The 19,520-nt window shown below is 42.9% G+C and overlaps 2 protein-coding genes across 2 annotated transcripts; one reads left to right on the plus strand and one right to left on the minus strand.

The window, feature by feature from the left end:
• Positions 1–259: 259 nt before the first annotated feature.
• Positions 260–13,899, plus strand: STKLD1 (serine/threonine kinase like domain containing 1; the record flags this gene model as incomplete). Its single annotated transcript, XM_084272728.1, has 19 exons — positions 260–274; positions 763–858; positions 1,285–1,329; positions 2,570–2,644; positions 3,249–3,353; positions 3,560–3,630; positions 4,222–4,337; positions 4,805–4,917; positions 5,019–5,179; positions 5,634–5,761; positions 6,352–6,435; positions 7,720–7,836; positions 8,414–8,548; positions 9,421–9,549; positions 10,640–10,768; positions 11,668–11,796; positions 12,235–12,372; positions 12,693–12,772; positions 13,799–13,899. 19 exons carry the CDS (start codon positions 260–262, stop codon positions 13,844–13,846), a joined length of 1,914 nt encoding a protein of 637 aa, XP_084128854.1. The 3' UTR covers positions 13,847–13,899.
• A 288-nt stretch (positions 13,900–14,187) lies between these two features.
• REXO4 (REX4 homolog, 3'-5' exonuclease) lies at positions 14,188–19,255 on the minus strand. The gene is made up of 8 exons (XM_084272572.1): positions 18,742–19,255; positions 18,062–18,417; positions 17,606–17,761; positions 17,206–17,399; positions 16,681–16,769; positions 16,037–16,111; positions 15,250–15,324; positions 14,188–14,531 (listed from the first exon to the last, which is right to left on the minus strand). Exons 1-8 carry the CDS (start codon positions 19,060–19,062, stop codon positions 14,439–14,441), a joined length of 1,359 nt encoding a protein of 452 aa, XP_084128698.1. The 5' UTR covers positions 19,063–19,255; the 3' UTR covers positions 14,188–14,438.
• Positions 19,256–19,520: the final 265 nt, after the last annotated feature.

Consider the following 19,520-nt stretch of genomic DNA (forward strand, 5'->3'; position numbering starts at 1 on the left):
GGCGGGATCTCCCCTCCCTCCGGGGCCACCGCCCCGCCCCGCGCCCTGAAAGGGGCCGCGCCGGCCGCGGGTGACGCTCCTGAGGGGTCGTGAGGCGGGAGTAAGGCCGACTCTGCCCTCTGAGCCTCCCGCCGTTGGGAGTCGCTAACGGCGCCGTGCCGGCCTGAGGCAGTTCCTGTCCTGCTGGGCACAGGCTGCTGGCAGCTGAAGGGCCGCCCTCGCCCTGGGGGCTCCTCCATAGCTGCTGCCCACTCCTGCCATGGAGAACTATGAGGTGCTGCCTTTAGGCCAGGCCCTGCCCGGCGGGACGGGGGTGGCTGCGGCCCTTCAGGGGTGCAGGTGGTACTGGGGGATACACGGCCCCGGTGCTTGTGGCCTGGGGGAGCGGGGGTACCCCTGGGGCAGTGTGTGACCGTGGGGAGGGAGTGCTGGTGGCCCTGGAGGAGATGCAAGTGGCCTTGTAGAGGAGTGTAGTCTTGAGGAGGGTGCAAGCTGCTCTAAGAAGTGCCCTGTGTGTTCCTTTAGAAGGATGTGCTGGGGTTTAGGTGTCCCTGGGGAGATGGGGTTGCTGCTTGGCAGGGGTAATGACCTGGAGGGGAAGGCCTGTGTGCCCCCTGAGGGCTGGGGTGCAGCTGGGGGTGCCTGGGTCCTGCTGGAGGGAACTGGGTGTGAGCACTGTGTGCAGGGTGTGTGGGAAAGGGGTTTGGAAGGACCTTGATTGATCCACTCCTTGAAGCTGAGCATCTCTCCTCTACCCTGCAGGTGCTGGAGCAGCTGCAGCCTGGGGCGCTGGGCACTATGCTGGTAGTTGAATTGAAAACAGAAAAGGGTGCAGAGAAGAAATACATAATGAAGCAGGTGAGGAGGTGGTTGCTAGGAAAAACAAGAGTCCATTTGCCATCTCCATGGGCCCTTCTGGTAGTAACAGGGCCAAACAGATTAGGTAGCTTGGCTCTTGGGTGAGAGTAGGCTTGCATCTTAGTTTTAGATGAGTTTGCCAGAATGATGAGCTTAGAAGCTGGGAAAGGGGAGCGGCCTATTTAGGTCCATCCAGTGTGCTTTTCCCTGCAGCTTGCAGTGCAGGATAAGGGCTGGTGAGCTCCTGTAGGCTTTCTTTAAGCTCTGTTTCTGGCTGTCTCCCAACATTAGAGATTGGAGCTATCGTTCAAACGTTTATGTTAAGTCACACACAATTTGCAGTTCCAGTTATCTTGGCAAGATTGTTCTGACCTGAATTTGGCTGTCTCTGTATTATAATCTCATTCTTGCTTCTGTTTGGTGCAGGTTGAATACATTGAAGAAAAGCAAGCAAATAAGGCCTTGAAAGAGGTATCAGCTTAGTTGTTTTTTCTACTACTATACTTGCAAAGACCAAAGTCTTAATAGAACAAAGTCATTTATCTACAAGGATTAGCTAAGTAAACAATCAAGACGTCAATCAGGTAGGGCTATCTGAGGGTGTTCTCCTTGCCCTCTGCTTGAGCTAAGGCCAGGATTTTTTAATTGTTTCTATATTTGAATATATAGAGGCACGTGAACAGCTGTGAATCTATATATATACACTCAGAGGATAGTCCTTGTTTAGGGTTCATATTTGTTTTGTGCTGAAGACAAAAAGTAAAGCTCATCCTTTTGGTCTTTAAGCTGAAGGAGAACTGTGGTCTATTTATAGTTTATTATTAATAACTCAATTTCTACTTGACATAATTCATTATACATTCATTTCTCAGAGTTGGAATTTTTAATGTGAATGGTTTGACTAGTTTTCTCCCTTTGCACTTTTGTGCAAACTGGTTTCAATGACTTGAGTAGGAAGCAACACCAGAAATCCTGTTAAGATACTACAGTTCATCTCAACAAGAGTAACACCTGATGGGTTAGTCTCACAGTGTCCAGTACACATGGTGTCTGCAGTTGAAAACGAGTAAGAATACAGGTCTTACCCAGGAGAGGTGGCTTCTTTGTGCAGAGTTGATGGAGTTTGATCCAGTTTTCCTGCTGATATCCATGTTCATTGAAACAAGTGGAGTTGCACCAGCTGGGAGTGTGGCTCTTCTCAGTTTCTCTGTTGTGTCTGCACAAATGCAGGAGAGTAAGAGGAGTTCCTTTCACATCATCAGCAAAATTGTTAAAGTTACTAGTAAGTGTTAGAGCCTTATATGGATACCAGCTTCAAGGAGATAAGCATCTCATAGCATCATCGTATTTGCTGTGGTTCAGGCTTGTGTTGAGGTTACTGGAAATAATGGCTACACCCAAAAAAATCATCTCTACTTTCATATTCTAAGGTGTGTTTTCAGGCTTGGATGTTAGGATGTGAAGAACAGTGGTGTTTACTTATCTCCCTAAGGATCAGTTTATATACTTGAATTTCACAAGGCTCAATGTAATGTTTTTACTGAAATATCTTCCTTAACTTGACACTTGTATAGGCAGGTACACAACAGATCTTGCACACTGAAAGGATTTGATCAAGGATAGGCTTAGGATATTATTTAAGGCCCTGCTCAGTGGGAAGTACTCTGTAGCCATAGAAAGTGTGTTCTGTCTTCTTTTTTATTCTGTGCAGGCAAGGGATTTGCTAAAACTTCATCACTCAAACATCTGTGCTTACAAGGAGTTGTTTGTGACTTGGGATAATGAGGTGAGAAGGAAATGGGATTGGTTAAACTGGGACACATGGTTAATGGTGTGGGTGTGTAAGCATTTTTTTCAGCTTTAGATTTGGGGTCAGTGCTGTGAGATTCCAAAGGAAGTTTACAGCAACCTGCCTTTTTAACTCTTGAATAAACATGCTGGAAATCTTGAAGGTGGGTTGGAGTCCATTGCATGGCAGCATTGCACTCTGACTCACAGATTCTGTTGTGAATCAGTGTGCAGTATTGATTTTTCATGCCTGCATGAACATCATTTTATAGGAAGCTGAAACCCATGACATTTGTGGACTTTACTCAGTGCTCAGGACAAATTTGTGTTGATTTTGTGGATGAATATTTGAATTGTATTGTCCTGTATGGCTTTGGATAAGATGCCTGATATTAAAAAAACCCAAAACCCAAACATGCAGTGTTAGATAAGAAAAAAAGTATATATATTGCCTCCTCTGAGAGATTAATCATCTCAGAACACCTTGGTATTGGCCAAACTGGTGAGTGCAATGTTTGCCAAGTGCTCAGTTTTATCTCTCTTACTGAATACATTATTACTTTCAAACAATCAGACAATTTTGGTGTAATGTTTTATTCCAGATATCATCTCTGTTCCTTTGTCTGGTAATGCAGCACTTGGGCCAGGAAGATCTTTCATGTGTAATCAAGGAAAAAAGGGAGAAGTCAGAAAAAATGGCAGACATGGTAAAGAGTCTAAAAGAACCCTCTGGTTGAGCTGGCAGTCTCACTGCTTTTCTGTTACTTCCTCTGTATTCCCTCTTTCTCAGGGTCCTCCCCAAAATCTTCAAAGCACAGTGTGACACCTAGGAGTGTGTTTGGAAGCTATCTTCCAAAAGATACTTGGAAGTTACTCTGTCTGTTACACTTCCATGTATGTTCCCTTCCAACAGGTGATTCAGAGGTTCCTGGGACAGATGGTGGATGCTTTGTTTTACATACACAAACAAAATATTCTCCACAGGTGAGCAGAAATCTTGTTCTTTGTCTGAGAGGTTGTTGCTCTTTGCAGTGACTGTTGGTCACTTAGAGACAGTGGATTTTACTGATCCCAAAGGGAAAGGAGGAGGTAGAAATTCTGGACTTCATACATACAGTTTCCTGTGAAGGCTTCTGAAGTCAGTTATTTTTTGTGTTCTGTCTAGAATTATCCATTTGTGAAGTGTTCTTTTTTTGTTGCATATGCTAAAATTCCAGTTATTTGAAATGAATATTGGCCTTGTCTGTTAATGTTTATGCTTTGGTGGCTGTGATGGACAAGGTATACTTTGTATATTTAAAGTAAGAGACAACTGTTGCATTCCACGTTCAGATAAATTGTCACAGTCACAGATTTGAAAGCATTTCACAGCAGAACAACAAGATAATTGTATTTCAGTTACCACTTGCATATTTAAAAGAAAACCAAACCCAAAAAAGCTTAAACCACTCACCACCACCCTACACAGCCCCCTAGAAACCCCAAACCTTCTGATGTGTGAAGATGCCAGAAACCTGTAGTTATGTTTTGTTAGACACTGATTTCACAGGCTGACAGAAAACATTTGTGTTGCAGAAATCTCAAGCCATCAAACATACTTGTGACTGGTGAAGATACCTTCATTCTTAGTGACTTCAGTACAGAAACGCTCATGACAGATGAGATGAGATGGAAAATAAGAGTGGAAGAAAGTAGATATTTGCTTTTTACTTTATTTTTAAAAGATTCATTTACAGTGGATATTTTTAGTCCTCAGAAAAATCATCCAAAGAGGAAAATATTATCTTCCCTCCCTCTTCCCCACATTGTACTTTTTGTCTTCTAAAGTATGAGTGGGATATTCATAGGCAATTGCCTGTACATTAATTGGGTTCACAACTGAAAACTGCAGCTATGTCTGAGTCTCAGAACTCTGCCACAGATGAGGTTGGGATCCTTTTTAGCTTTGTATGTATGCAGAACATCTTAGAAAACTGCTCATTTGTTATATTGTGTCCTTAGTCTTGATGTATCATCAGTGCAAGGTGTCTGGTCTCTGCAGAACATCTCTAAATTATTTTTAGATGTAAAACCTTTGCCTGCAGCCCCTGCTTATGCAAGCAAAAACTGTGCATAGCACCATGCCCACAGCGTTCCTGTGTGGTTCTTATTTCAACAGGTAGCAAGACTTGGATGGCTCCAGAAGCATTTGGGTTTTCTTTCACTGAGAAATCTGACATCTGGTCTCTAGGCTGCATTCTGCTGGATATGGTGACCTGCTGTGTTCTGAATGTATGTAGCAATGTCTCATGCAAGGTTTAAAATGTCAGTGGCCCATCAGGATACCTCTGAAGGAGGGTGTGAAAGCTCTGCTGATGCTGTACTCTATACAGGCAGAAGAGATAACGTCCTTGCTGCAGGACATCAGGCAGGATACCAGCTGTCTTGAGGGAGTTCTGACACTAATGCAAAATGGAGATAACAGCTCTTTGCCTTTATTGCCAGTTTTATTTATGATGCTACAGATTCAGCCCAGCATGAGACCCACAGCAAAGTGAGTTCTGGAGGCTTTCCCTCTATATTTTTTTTTTTTTCTGCTACACCCCACCTACCTTCACAAAGATGGGAATATTAGCTACTGTTTGAGAGAGATGGAGTCAAGGCTGCTGATCTTACTGCCTTGACAAATTGAGCTATGAAACAAAGTCAGAGACTTGGTGTTCATTCAGAAGTGGCATTCTGCTACATGTAGGTGTCCTTTTTGGATGAGTTACATTATAAAATCAAGTTATACACAATTTTACAACCCATTAACTTGAAGCCTGAGCACAGCCTGCTCCTTCATTAGATATTTTGGAGTTGTTTAAGTTATGTCAAAAGTAATCCAGTCTTCAGAGAAGTGTTATTAGCTTCTTACAGCAAAATGAAACAAAGCCTGTAGAAATTCTTTTGTAACTTGTCAGTTCTAACTTACCTGTACTGCTTTTTTTTTCCTCTTGTAATTCCAGGGATCTGTCTGATGTTCCATTTATTAGGGAATGCCTGATTGTTGTTGGTGCTTTAGTTAAACTGCAGAAGTCTTTGCCACCCCAAATAATAGATGTGCTTCTTGAGGGAGGAATTGAAAGTGTACTAGGTAATAAGGAAAATAAGATTAGTGGTGGTTTTCATAGGGAATAAACCCAGATGTTTTCCAGTCAGTATGTATTCTACTTGAAAGTGGATTATTGGACATTTGCTTGACTTGAAATAACACAGGATGCTGTTTGGACCCTTTTCTATAAGAATACCAGCCATATCTGCTGCACCAGTTATGTGGGGTTGCAGATTGTTTCTCAGAACACTGGGGAGCTCCACTTTACTTTGCATTCCAACTTGATTGCCAATTATTGCTAACAAAGGATCTGCTCCATTATTTTCCTTGTAAGGAAGAAAATGTCTTAATCTGACAAGGCTACTGGAATAATGCATTTAAAGCACTTATCCCTGCTCTGATTTGACAAAAGGTCCCCAAATATATAATGCCAAATACACAGCTTATTCAGGTGAATCACAGTGCTTTGTAATATTTAAATGTTTGGTGCTAAGGGAAAAGTTCTTCTCAACAACCACAGATTACATTATTTTCATCTATATGAATTCATCTTGTAGAAAATAGAGAAAATTTGAGTGCTGTTTATAAGTGGGTGTATCAAATGGTTAGAAGAATTCTCTTGATTTCTGTAGAATTCATGCAGGCTTTCTGGGATGTAGAAGAGGTACAGGTTAAAGCCTTTCAGCACCTTGCCAGCTTCATAAGAGAGGAAAGTGGTAAGGCATGTTTTATTAATTTATTTCTTTCCTTATGCTTTGAGACAATAGGAAAAGATTCCTCCTGGCAATAAAAGAGAATACAATTGCCTTCTTTCTATTTCTCATTTCTAGAACATATTGGAATTGGCCACTTTGATGTAATTTTGGTGGTACTTGTTTTGTAAATGGTTTTGAACACTAGAGGTGTTTTACTGGACAAGAAGAATGGGCACTGGAAAAAAAACCTGCTTAGTGATAATTTAATTGGTAACTGAGGTGAATTGGCAAACTGACATTTGAGGAAGGTAATTCCTGTCAGTGTTGGGGCAGCCTGGGGGTAATGCCCGGGGCTGTAAGACTGATAGAGCAAGAGGAAGCCACATGTGTTGAGTTCCTGGGTGTCCAGTAAAGCTGTGTGAGTGCAGATTATATTTTCTCTCAGCATCTGCACATTTTTCATATTAATCTTTATTTTAAAGATTAATATTTTCAAAGCACCAGGTTAACTCAGTTATAAAATGCACTGTCATTTGATAGTGATATTATTTCAGTCTTAAGATACAGGGGTGCTCACTTCTGTAATTGATAAGGAAAAACAATAATTTGGGTTTTTTCCTTGGTTACCTATATCTTCAACTCCATTCATGAGAAATCTCTATTCCATTGTGCAGCAGGCTTTGGTTATAAATAACAGAATGAATGGATCTTGGTGATTCTCATTCAGTCCTCTTGGCTGCAGCACAAGAGTGTGAGCACATCTGACTTGCTTGGCACTTGTGCACCATGGCTGACTGACTGATGCTCACCTCTTTGTAACTGCTCAGACTGGATCCCTAAAATCCATCTGTTTTTTCTCAAGACTTTATTGTATGGTTGTGAATACACTGAATTATTCTATTAGCTATTCCAAAAGCTCAAAGCCTTCCCAGAACTAGGTGACCTGGTGAAACACTTCCCAAAAAGCATGATTCTGGGCACCATGTCCTACCCTACAACTTGCTGCATGGCCAGTGAACAATGCCAGTGTGATTTAATGAGCAGTGCACTACACTTAACTCTCATAGCCTTGCAGCTGTCTTTAATAAGAGACATTTCCCATAGAGACTGCAAAATTCTCTCTGTATTGTTCCATCTATTCTTGCACTTTGTTCTCTGATTCAAGAATGTTGTTCTGCCCTATCACATTGCCCACAGGGACTCAGCTCTATCTGAAACTGAAATTCTTGTGTTTCTGTGTGTAAATACCCACTGAGTGTTCCAAACTGGGTAACTGAATGCTGTCTCCATTTCTTTTCCCCACAGCCTTGCCCTGTCTCCCAATGCTCACACCATTGATTGCTTCTGCCATGAAGACTCATGTAGATTCTCTCAGGCTACAAGTAGATGGTTGCAGGTTATTGCTTGAAATTCTTAGTCAAGGTAGTTATGAGACTTCCAACTTACACTGGGTAACACAGACTGTCTCTTGTAAAGTGACCTGTAGCAGATAAGGTTTGAAATGGGTTCAGTAATGATTTCAGTGGAGAAATTTAAAGTAATAGAGGATTTTTAACCAGCTTTAATAAGTCTGGGTTCTCATGGACTTTTTTAAAGCCTGGCATACATGAATTCTGTGGTAGTGTTAATTTTAAACATAGGCTACTGATCTTAAGCCACCAAATTTGTTTTCATGTTCTGTGGAGTGCTGCTAGAGTGAATAAATAAATGACTTTGATTATTCTGGTATTTGAGTTTGAAACCATGAAGTGGGTTTTTTTGGACCCTTGTGTGGTCCCTGCTGTTGCTTTCTTGGCAATTTACCCAAATAACACCTGATCATGTTATAATCCTGAAAACAGCAAGAATTGTGTTTCAGAAAAAGAAAATTGAATATAACTTTTATATATGTTATGTGAAGAAATACTGGCAATTGAAAGCTTTACTTATGCTGACAGCAGGAGGTTCAGATTTCAATCAGAACCACTGAAAACTTTGTTCAAATGTTTCCTTTTGGTAGCTCTAGAACAGGATGTGGTGATGGCCCTGGATGAGGAGGTGACCAGCTCTCTGGTAGACACAATGAGAAAATACTCTGAAAATGAAGAGTTGCTTTCCTTGGTCTGCATGTTATTGATGATGATTTCAGCCAGTGGTGGGTCACCTTGTTCATTTTTGGGGAGTATTTTTTCTGTTTCTACCTTTATCATCTAATCCAAGATATGCAGAAGTTGTGGCTTCACTGAGAGGTGTGGATGTAGGTGTTTGGGTGGTAATATTGGTAAGATGGACTAGATACTGGTAAAATAACACTCATGGTGTGAGATACACTGCTGAGACTTCAGATACTCAGAGCTGTATCTATTAGAATGGTCCTGCATTTTATCTTGTTTTGGAGACAGGTACAAACTGTGCAAATAGGGCTTGGGAAAATAAGGGCATTGAACCTGGATTCTATTTTTGTCTGTGCCATGGGGACTCCAAACCATTCTACCTAATTTCTCTTTGTTTTTTCACCTGAAACTGTAATTGCTAACCAGTTACAGTATTTTGTACTTGTTTTCAGTATCAGTTCAACAGTCATTTAGAAGATATTTTATAAATTGTTACAGAAGCATTTAGCAGCAAGGGGTTAATCTTTAAAAATAATTTAAAAAAGTGCAGTGCCATGTACAAATAAACTTATCTCAGGCCAAACTGTCTTTATACAGTGTTTCTAAATTCTGAAGCTGAGGTAGCTCAAATCACTAAATTACAAAACAGTAACTTGCACCCTCCCTGTTCCTTTTCTGCCCCCTAAATTTCAGATCTGTAAGGAAAAAGGATAGTCAGCCTTTTGAAAGGGTCACTTGTGCTAAACACTATGCTTAAGTGCATCTTATTAAAGAATTCACTCTGTTCTCTTCCTTGCTTTTGTCCAGCTGATGGTATCATGTTACTGGCTTATCTCTGTTTAAATATGATTAGTAGTGCTGGCTGTTGGAGGACAAAAATACCAGATTCTGTAGAATTTCTGTGTTTTTTCAGAAGTTGCTGTAGAGAATCTAAGGAAAGCTGGAGTAATTCCAGACCTTCTGTCAATTGTAAGAAATTTTCTTCATAATGAAAAGATCTGCCTCTCTTGCTGTGGAGTTCTGTGGAGCTTGGCTGTGAATGGTAAGTAGAACACAGCAAGTATTGTGCTGAGACCCACGTGACTGGGAGGCAGCAGGTATTGTGCCTAATTGAGTTCAGACATCCTGCTGCCCAGACTGGATTTGTATTCTTTCTCCCATTCTGGAGAGATGTCTCCACAGCACTTTGTAACAACTTTTCAGTGAGCCAGAGTGATAGGAGAGGAAAACAAAAAACACTATGCAAACTTTTTGGCAAGCCCTTTAGTGATAAGGTGTCAAAGGCAAGCCTTTACTCCTTAGGCCAAGCTGTGACTCCTGAAGAGACTGTTAGAAATGAAGGGTATGTGCAGTTTCTGGCTTGTCAGTTGTGTGGCTTTGCTCTGCTGTTGGCAGAGGGAGTGCAGTGCCAACAGTGTATTAGATTAGGTATCAGAATAGCATTTGGAATTATCAGCATCTTATCTCTAAGCATCTCACTTCTCTTGGCAGCACTAGGCTAAATCTTGAGTTGGACATTAGAGACTTGCTTTGCCAAAAGAAATGTGATTGGCAAGGTGGCAAGTGTATTCCTCCTGTTGCTTTAGAACTAAACCAGCATCAGCCCAGTGCTGGAGAGCCATGGGGGACTGAGCTGACTGCTTATGAGATCACATTGGGAGCTTTTTATGGGATTCCTTTGTGATGTGTTCTTGTATAAATGTGTGGTGCTGTCACTATCAAGGAAAGCTGGAAGGACAGAATGTGCATCGTTGTGGTTCATGTGTTTCGGGTGATAAACCACCAATTTTATTTGTATGACCTGCTAGATACCCATCCTGCAGGCTGTGTTCTGTCTGGTTACTTTTGGAGGTTTCATGCTGTGATCCCTATGTGTAATTTAGATGACTGAGAGAACTGGTTCCTGGAGAAGTGCAGCTTTCAGCAATAAATGTTCCTATTAACATTTATAAAGTGTTTACAAAATGTAATTTGGTTTTATATGTTTAAATTCCTTCCCTCAGCTTTTGCTTATACTAAATAGCACTGCGTTACTCCGGTGCCATCACCCATCAAGGTTTTACGGGTACAGTTTGACATACAATGTGCTTGATTAAATAACTCTGCGTTTCCTTTTTGTTATGGTAATTCAGCGAACAACACAGACCGAGCAGCGCTGAGGAGCGCTGTCCCTGCTCTCTCCGCGGTCCTTCACCAGCATCTCCAGGACGGAACAGTTGCAGAGGCTGCTTGCTCGGCTCTGTGGGTGTTGTCACTCCAAGGTGTGTCTTCCCAGCTGCCCCAGTCCCTTTCCCTCATCAAAGGCTGGGATGTCTGACACTGTCTCGGTGGTGAGCCTTGAAATACCGGCTGCTTGGCCTCAGCAGGCTCTGCAGATGGCAGCAGAGTTAGGAACTTGTATCCCCTTAACCAGTCTTCCATGCACTTGCTCTCTAACACTCCCTAACGAAGCTATTTTTGATAAGCTGCAGCAATTATATAACTAGATACTGGTGATGGGTGCTGTCACCATGGGCAGCTGTGGGAGTCTTGTTGGGCAGAGCATTTGTCTGGCTTATCTCTTAAGGCCAGGAAATCCCCTTTGTGTTCCTCCTTTGAGCTCAGTGTTACTGTTGGACAGATTGGGCTGGGAGGTTGGGTTTTATGCTGAATATTTCACATTAAAATGCATCTCCTTCATTATTGTGTGCACTAAGAAACACGTCTTTGCAGTGCTACTGTGACTTCTTTCTTCTTAATATAAGAATGTTGCTGTACATTTACCCACTGGCCTGCACTTCTGCTGATGTTCCAGTAGGAAGAGCTGAGTAAAACACCCTCAGCAATCTTACTTCTGGTACCCACCAGCAGAATAGGTTGAGTATTCAGGACTCTTCCTTCCTTTTGGCTTGGAGAATGAAAGGGAATCTTGACATACAAAATGTATCAGAAATTTCTTAGATCCCTGAATCAACTTAAAATAAGACTTTACTTGGCTTGCTTTGCTGCAATACAGGTTTTCACATGCTTTCTTTGTAACTTTGCATAATTAGAAAGTCATTTCAGAAACAGGAGGCAGAAGTTGAAATGCTGGTGAGTGCTTTAAAGGCTTTTGAATACGTTGAAGCTTTAGGGGTTTTGCATGTGTGTGATTTGTTGTTTGGGTTGGTTTTTTTTAAAGGTTGCTTGACTGAAAATGATTATGAGCCCACAACAGTGCTGCTGCTGGATGCACTCAGGATGAGCCCAGAAAGACCAGTGCTGGTGAAGAACACCTGCCTGGCACTAGCCAGCCTTCTACGGCTATCTGGTAACATTCAGCAATCCTTGTTTTTATTGCTTACAGATCAGCTCAGAGGTGGATGTTTCTGTACAGTGAGGACTTCATGGTGAGAGTCAGATTGACATCTACTCTCCCAAGTTAATACTGTGGGATTGAAAGAGGAATAGTGAAGCTGGAGGTGTGGATTTTTTTCTTCCTGTGGGCCCTGCAAGCATTTACAAGGTGTTAGATCAGGACAGTCTGATCCGTTAGTAACTTGTTACTTATTTTATGATGAGGTTGTTTCAACATTATAAAAGGGCAGAGCTCAATTGATGTGAAAACATTTAGGAAGACTGAAAATAACAGGCACAACTTCCTGGAAAAACATTACATGTGTGCAGGTGAGGTGGAGCAGGGGATTGGAAAGCAGATAGTGCAGCCTGCAGCTCCCAGTTAGTTCAGCAGTGTTTGTTTCCCTTTCAGAAATAGCAGCTTTGAGATTTATAATGGATTCAGAAAGCAGTGGGATAAACCTGATCAAAGATGCCTACCACCTTCACTTCGATGATCCAGAAGTGGTAGAAAGTATCTGTGTGCTGACTAATGAGATGGCTCAGTATGGTGAGATGGTGGTGTTACTTGTCGAGCCTCTTCCTCTCCCCCATCCCTAAAACCCTGTGAGCAGCTGCATGGGGACATTGCTCTCAGGAGAGATTTATTATCTCCAATTCATCCTACTGAAAAAGAAAGGATTAATTGGAACTGAGAGTTCATCCCACTTGTTCTTAAGTAATTCTAAATGCCCCTCTGAAGTTGTTACAACTTCATCTCCTCTTGCCTTCCTTGTCTAGATCTGTCCTCTCTGCTCTCCTTTAGCTCCTGCTGAAACCATTGGCAGTTCTGCCAGTAACCATAAATTACCCTGTTCATTCACATTACAGATGATGTTGTGCTGGATATGCTGTCACAGAAAATGGAAGAGCTGCTGATTGAAATAAAAACCTGTTTTCCATCTAGCATGGTATGTAGAAATCACTGTAATAATAAAGGGTGGATGCTTAGTACTCTATTTCTGGTGTGGATTTTATCATCCTTAAACAGCTGGAGCTACATACATAGTGCAGAAGTTTACAGAATTATGTGTATGTGGGGTGGAGAGTGAGTTTGTATGAATATTTTTGAGCTTCTGGAAACAAGTAATTGGAAGGTTTTTTCTTTATGCTGTAATATTTTAAAACTCTGGTCTCTTGCAACATCACATTAATGTACTACATTCTTCTTACTAAAACAGGCTAAACTTTACAGGAATAAAGCATAAGTATATTGCATCCAAATATTTTTTGCTGTGTGACATCCTTAAAAGCCCAAAGAAAACCAGCAAAACAAATCCTTGTGACAGTTTGCCTGAAGACTTAAATTCCAACAGTCATACTGAAATAACTCTTGAAACACCACAAACAGCAAAGTTATTCAAGCTATTTGATGTGTTACACTAGGATTTCCTTTGCAATGGCTTGCTGTCAAGAAACCAGTGAATTCAAGTGTGTTCATCAAGCCACTAAAACTGGTTAGGTTTAGAACTTGGGTTTTTTCTTGGGTACAGGTTTAGCCTGCTTACATAATCTGTCTCAAGGATAGTCACACACAGACTTGTTCTCCAGCATCTCCTGCAGGTGTTACCTCAAACACTTTATTGACTGCTGCAGCTATCAGTAGTGCAGAAAATCATCATAAAAGAGAAGCTCCCTCCTCTGTTATCAGTGTAATTTGTTGTCCCTGTGTCAGTGTGTGTCATGCAACTGCAAACTCTCTGAAACCTGTTCCCTGTTACCTTCCAGTATTGGTTTGTTATTTAAATCACAGCATTCCTATTCAGTCTGGTAATTGCAGTTGCTTTGGATTCTGCAGTATTAGCCCCCATGTATCTTTAAAACACCAGTCACTTCAAAGGCCTCTGTTAGATGCAGTGTTTTTATTAATAAAAATATAAAAATAAGTGAAGCAGCAAGATAATCTTGTATTTGACCATTCTCATGTTTCTCTCCAGGAGATAACGACCCTTGTGGATGCAACACTTTTGAAACTGCAGAAGTGAAAGAAAAACTTCCTGTATAAGAACAAGACTCGTACACTTCTGGTTCAGATACAAAAGCATAGAACCTCCAGAAGTACTTTAAGAGATCTTTTCTCACCTGAAAGGCTAACATTGAGCCATAAATATATTAGTAACATAAACAATTATATATTTTGTTGATTTAGGTATCACAACAGTGAGACTAACAGCAATAATTAAGAGTTCACACTTTGTAAGACTTATTTGAAATAAAGATTTTTAGTCTTGTGAGTTTCACTGAAGCCATGACAGTTTCTTCCTTTATCATTATTTACACCCACTTTTTTTCCCCAACTTATTCAGTGTGTATTTCCTTTGTAGAAAGTGAACTGATGAAGTGGTACTGGTTAAACACAGTAGTAGGCATTAGGTGTGAGCACCATCCTGCCAGGGAATACTCATCCAGACAGAGGGTACTAGCAGGAGTTCTTCATGGACCAGGTTAGTATTGTCTTCTGGCTGATTTTATGAAATAGCTGCTGCTGTTCTGAGTTTTCTTTAAATTTGCCCTTGAATGTGACACAAAGCCAGCAAACACTGCAGATTAGCACTTGAATGATTCTACTCTGGTTTTTCAGCTGTTGTTATTAGACTTGTTCTTCAGAGCAGCTTCCCATTTCTTTTTCTCTAAGGTATACAGTCTCATAGCTGCTTGTGCATCCTGAATCTAAAAGAGAAAAGAGCAGGAGGCTTAACAAAAGAGAGCTGACATGGTTTAAGAACATTATTGTTAATAAGCAGCTAAATCTTCCATCATTTTAATACAGCCTTTCAATTAACAGTTCATAATCTCTTTCTGGACTTAGGTTTAGTGACTAGTGGAAGGGGAGGAGTATGTACTGAGAACACATGGCCCACCACAAGGCTATGCCCTTCTTGTTCTGATCATGACTTGGAAAATCATAATGAAAAAAAAAATACTCTTCATAGAGTATCTTGGAGATACCCCCACTGCTCCTTCTGTTCATGTCTTTGTTATCCTCCTGTCTACTGAAAGAAGGGAGCTAACTGCTGAGACTCAACAGCAGGCTCTCACTTTTATCCAACCAGCCACAGTACAATGGTGCAGAATGCTGCTTTTAAGGTAAGCAGTAGGTAACTTAAGAATTACTTTTTAATGTGGTAATCTTAAGAATTAATATTTAAACAAAATACAGTTGACTTGTGCAAAAGATATTTATGCAGATAAGGAAATAAATCAAGTGGTATGAGACATGTAAAAGTAAGCAAGCTTAGACAACAACCTTACTGCATGCTGGTGTCCAAGCTAACTTTGACTGAGACTAGAATGAAGTCACAGTGTTCAGGACTGAACCTGGATCCTATAGCTAGTGTGTAATATCTTGCTGATCTACAGAACTGTGTGGTTTTGATGAGATACATACCGAGCAGTGCTCTGAGGTCTGCACTTGAACATTCAGCAGTCTTTCACAGAGCAGTTTTAGTGATGGGCGTGAATTCTAGAAATAGAAAAGGCAAAATCCTGCTCTTATGCACTACTTGAAATAGATACATGAGCACACAGATAAAAATAATTAGTTTAAGTGTATTCCTCAATAAAATATATCACATCTCAGCCTCTACTGGTGAACTGGCAAGGAATTACAAGATTTATGTGTGTACTGCAGAGAGATTTTATGTGTTTTACCGTAAACCCCAAGATTTATGGTTGGGGTGCTGTGTTGTAAGAAAGAAAACCAGAGTATATAGTTATGAATCTTAAAATATCTCCCCATAATCTGAACCTTTACTCCTGCCATCTAAGCAGATGCTTGAAGCCATCTATTTTTTTTTATATCCCTATGGAAATGATACCACTAAGAGGATGACACAAGCCTTACTGTAAGCAGAGCTGTACCATCCTATTCTGCTACCCAGAAAAGCCTTATGAAGACCATGAAGTGCTGAAGAATGGAGAGCCACTGACTGACTTCCACACACAGGTATTACTGGTAATGTTTGTACTGAGCAAGTAACTTACTGCTATTTTTCAAGCACCCTGTAAGCACTCAGAGAGACTAGGATTTTCAAACGACCAAAAGCAGGCAGCCTGCTTCAGGCAGGAAAGGAGGAACGGGATGAGGCAGGGGTGAGTGTAGGAGTGAGCCAGCAACTGGGAGTCAGTGGCTCAGTTAACCGAGGTGCACTTTCTCCTTCCAGTCAAGTTCTTACCTTGACTCTCTGTCTGAAAGGCTTGTATCTTTGTGTGTCACGTATTTTCTTCTTAGGATGATCAAGAAACAGGACCTAGGAGAAATTACATTTCCAAGGTGTGCCATTGCATGGAAATTCACAGCTGAATTTATGGCTTCCTGCCCTCTCCTTCCATTTGTTTCAAGAGACAACTCCAAACCATGAATAGATGAGGCCAAGATCGTCCAGACACTGGCTGGATTCAAAAGCCACAGTTCTACTTATCATGAGAAACAGAACTGAACCTGGAGGAACCACCTGCAGAGACTACCTGCAGTGTTGGTACAGCATCGGATGTGTGTCTAGTAACATGACCAACCTGCTGAGCTTTGGGGGTTAAGCAAAGCACACAAACAGGTTTTTTCACCATTCTGTTTGTTTCCTGGCTCTTCAGCAAGCAGATCAGAGCAATTAGCATCAGAGTTTGGAAGCTGAAGAACTTAAGTGGGCAAGTGACTAGAGCTGTACATGGTACAACAGTGAAGAAACTGAGACAACAATGACAGAGCTGTAGTTTCTAGTTTAGGTGTGTTCATCTGATCCAGAAAGATGCCTTTGAAATTTAATCAATCTTAATTTATTGGGAGCTGTGTCTCCAGAATAACAAATCTGCAGCCACGTACCTTTAGATCATTGCGTAGAGAATGTCCAACTAAAATCCTCCCATTCAAGATGTCAGCGACCTCCTTCTGGACTGTTCTAAAGTCTTCACCTAAAAATACCACACAATGAAACACTTTGTTAGTTGCAAAAGGCAGTTGTGCAAACTGCAGTTCAAACAGTGCAGCACTTTTGTGAAGGCACTTATGTCCTCAGGACTGCAGCTATACAAATTTGTGTGGTACACTAAATCTCTACTTGCTACAGTGTAGAGAAGCCCATAAAGAGCATGGCACTAAAAGGAAATAAGCTTCCTCTTAGTCCCATGCAGTAATTCATGAGTTTATTTCTTCTAGGGCATTAGTGAACACAGTAAAAAGTACTTCTTCCCACAAGTTTTGTTAGCATTCAGACTACATTTTAGTTTCCATTTCCCAGAATAGGTCTAAAACTTACCCAAGCTCAGCCAACTTGACATCTGTGATAGCCCATTAAATTATCCTGCTTTAATAAGGGTTTTTTTGGGGGGAAAAAATTCACCTGCCTACCTGTTCTTATATTCTCAGGGCGTATGCCACTAACAGCGGTTCTGTAGTCAGTCACCTCCTCTGTAGGCTTGACATACTTGTCATAAACACACTTTCCAAACTGATTGACGATGGACACACGAGCCACGATGCTCTCTTCGCCTTTGGGTCCCACTCCCACCATCTCGCAGTCCATGGCGACAGCTCGTGTCAGCCTAGAAGACAAAGGACAGCCTGGTGACACCTCTCTTACAGGCACCTCACAAGGTTTGTGTCTTGAGATAGATGGGGAAAACTCAGCGGTTTGTCTGTCAGGAGACTTGGGGAGCTGTCAGCTTGCACTGTGCACCTGCAAATCACAGTTATTAGATGATGATCTCCACTCCTCTGCTGCCATCCTTCCTGCTGGAATGCCACTCACCCTTCAGAAGCCTTTTCTTTAACCAGCACCTGCTCCAGAGACCGTTTAGATTGTTCTGTTTCAAGTCCCAGGTTTCTTCTAGCGATTTTTGCTGCTTCAGGTCCTATTGCTGCTTCAATATCTTTTGGATCAACGTCATCAAACCAGATTTCAGCCCTGGTAAGTACACATTTAATTACATTAAGCAGGTAAAGCTGTCTTGCATCTTTATAGTGTAGAAAAAGCGTATTTATTTTTTAAATCAAGAAATTAGATCTGTGAAAATTAAGTCTGCTGCTGTCACCTACACAAGTTTGTCGCTGTGTCTGAGGAGTTAGGGGTAGCATGTGTCTTATTTTCCCCAAAACTTAGTCTGGAAGAGTGTAGTTGCTTTGAATGTACTGTTCTGTGCTCACTGTGTACACCACCACCACCCCCAAACCAAATACTCACACACACGATGCCTGATGTACTCACTCTTTGGGCTCCTGCTCCGCATGTTCTTCAGCTTTCCTCCTCTTATGTTTTATATCACCTTTCTTTAAAATACTGTCATTTTTCTTTTTTTCTTTGCAGCCTTTTTTATTGCTTTTGGTGCCATTTAAATCATTATCTGTTGCAATGCTCTTGGCTTTTGCCTTTGCCAGAGGAGGACCGTCTTTAGCAGAACCATTCTCCTTTTTCTTTGTGGGTTTGGCCTTTACCACGTTCCTGTTTCCATTGACAGCAGGAACTCCTTGGCTATTTCCCTCCTGGAGTGGATGCTTCTTTTGGGTGGATGTTTGGTGTGCAGAGCTGGACTCACTGGAGCTAGCTGCCTTTTGTTTCAGAAGCTAAAATGACCCAAAAAAAAAAGAGGAAAGAAGCATTAAAAAGGGATTATCTGCCTCTTGCTTCTGGCCTCGCCGCCATTCCTGAGGGCTCTGGGGTTCTGCCTCAGTGCCAAGGAGCCCTGTGTGCTCTCCAGCTGCTCCTTGGGGAATGTCCCGGACCCTTGCCCGCGGCGTTTCAGCTGTTCGCACAAAGATGGTTATTTTATATATATATATATATATGGGGGTTTTCTAGTTAACTACGTACAACGTGGCGGCCCCAGCCCTCCCCAAGCGGCTTCCCCGGCCCAGCCCCTGGGGGCGGCCGGCCCCGGCTCCCCTCACCTCCTGCAGCGCCTTCCAGTTGGAGGAGAACTCTTGGGGGCTGCGGGGGGGCCCTGCTGCCGCCGCCGCCGCCGCGGGGCCTTTGGGCGCGGGCTCCCCGCCGCTGCGCCCGGCTTTCTTCTTCTTCCTCCTCCTCCTCTTGCCCTTCCCGCCCGCCGCAGCGTTGGGCGCCTCAGGCTCTACGGGGCTCGGCTTCGCCATGCGGCCCGACCCCTCTGCGGGGTCTCCGGGGCGGGGGAAGCGCGTCCCGACCTGCCTGGGAGCTGCCGCACCACGCCGGAGCGGGACCGCGCAGTGACGCACCGGCCCGGCGGGGAACATCGACCCGCGCTTCGGTTCCGGGCTGTGGGGCCTAAGGGGCGTGTGAAACCGGGGCCTGTCCCGCCGAGGGCCCCGCAGCCCGTTCGGCTCGGGCCGGCAGTGCGTGGTGGGTTCATCCCCGCTACCACGGCGGGGGCGTGGGGCCGGTCGGGGCGCAGGCCGAGCAGCGCTGAGCCCCTTTCCCCCCGCGGGTCGCCCCTGGCTGCGGAGACTGGCTCAAAGCTCGTCGTGGCCGCGCTCTTTGGCTGCAGTAGAGTCGCAAACATTGCGCAAACCCACCCTCCCTCCAGCTGTTCCTGTAAAGCCTCCTGTCTGCAGGCCGTTCCCCCCGAGCGCCCCTCTCCGCGGGGATCGGCTCCCCTGTTTGTTTAAACCCTGCACTCTTCCCTTCCGCTCCACGTGATGCTTTGGGCCAAACATCGTCTTAATCACCCCTGGGCCGGCGCTGACTCCACCGC

This window comes from Gallinula chloropus (assembly GCF_964237585.1).
Source record: "Gallinula chloropus genome assembly, chromosome: 18".
NCBI classification, from domain to species: Eukaryota; Metazoa; Chordata; class Aves; order Gruiformes; family Rallidae; genus Gallinula; species Gallinula chloropus.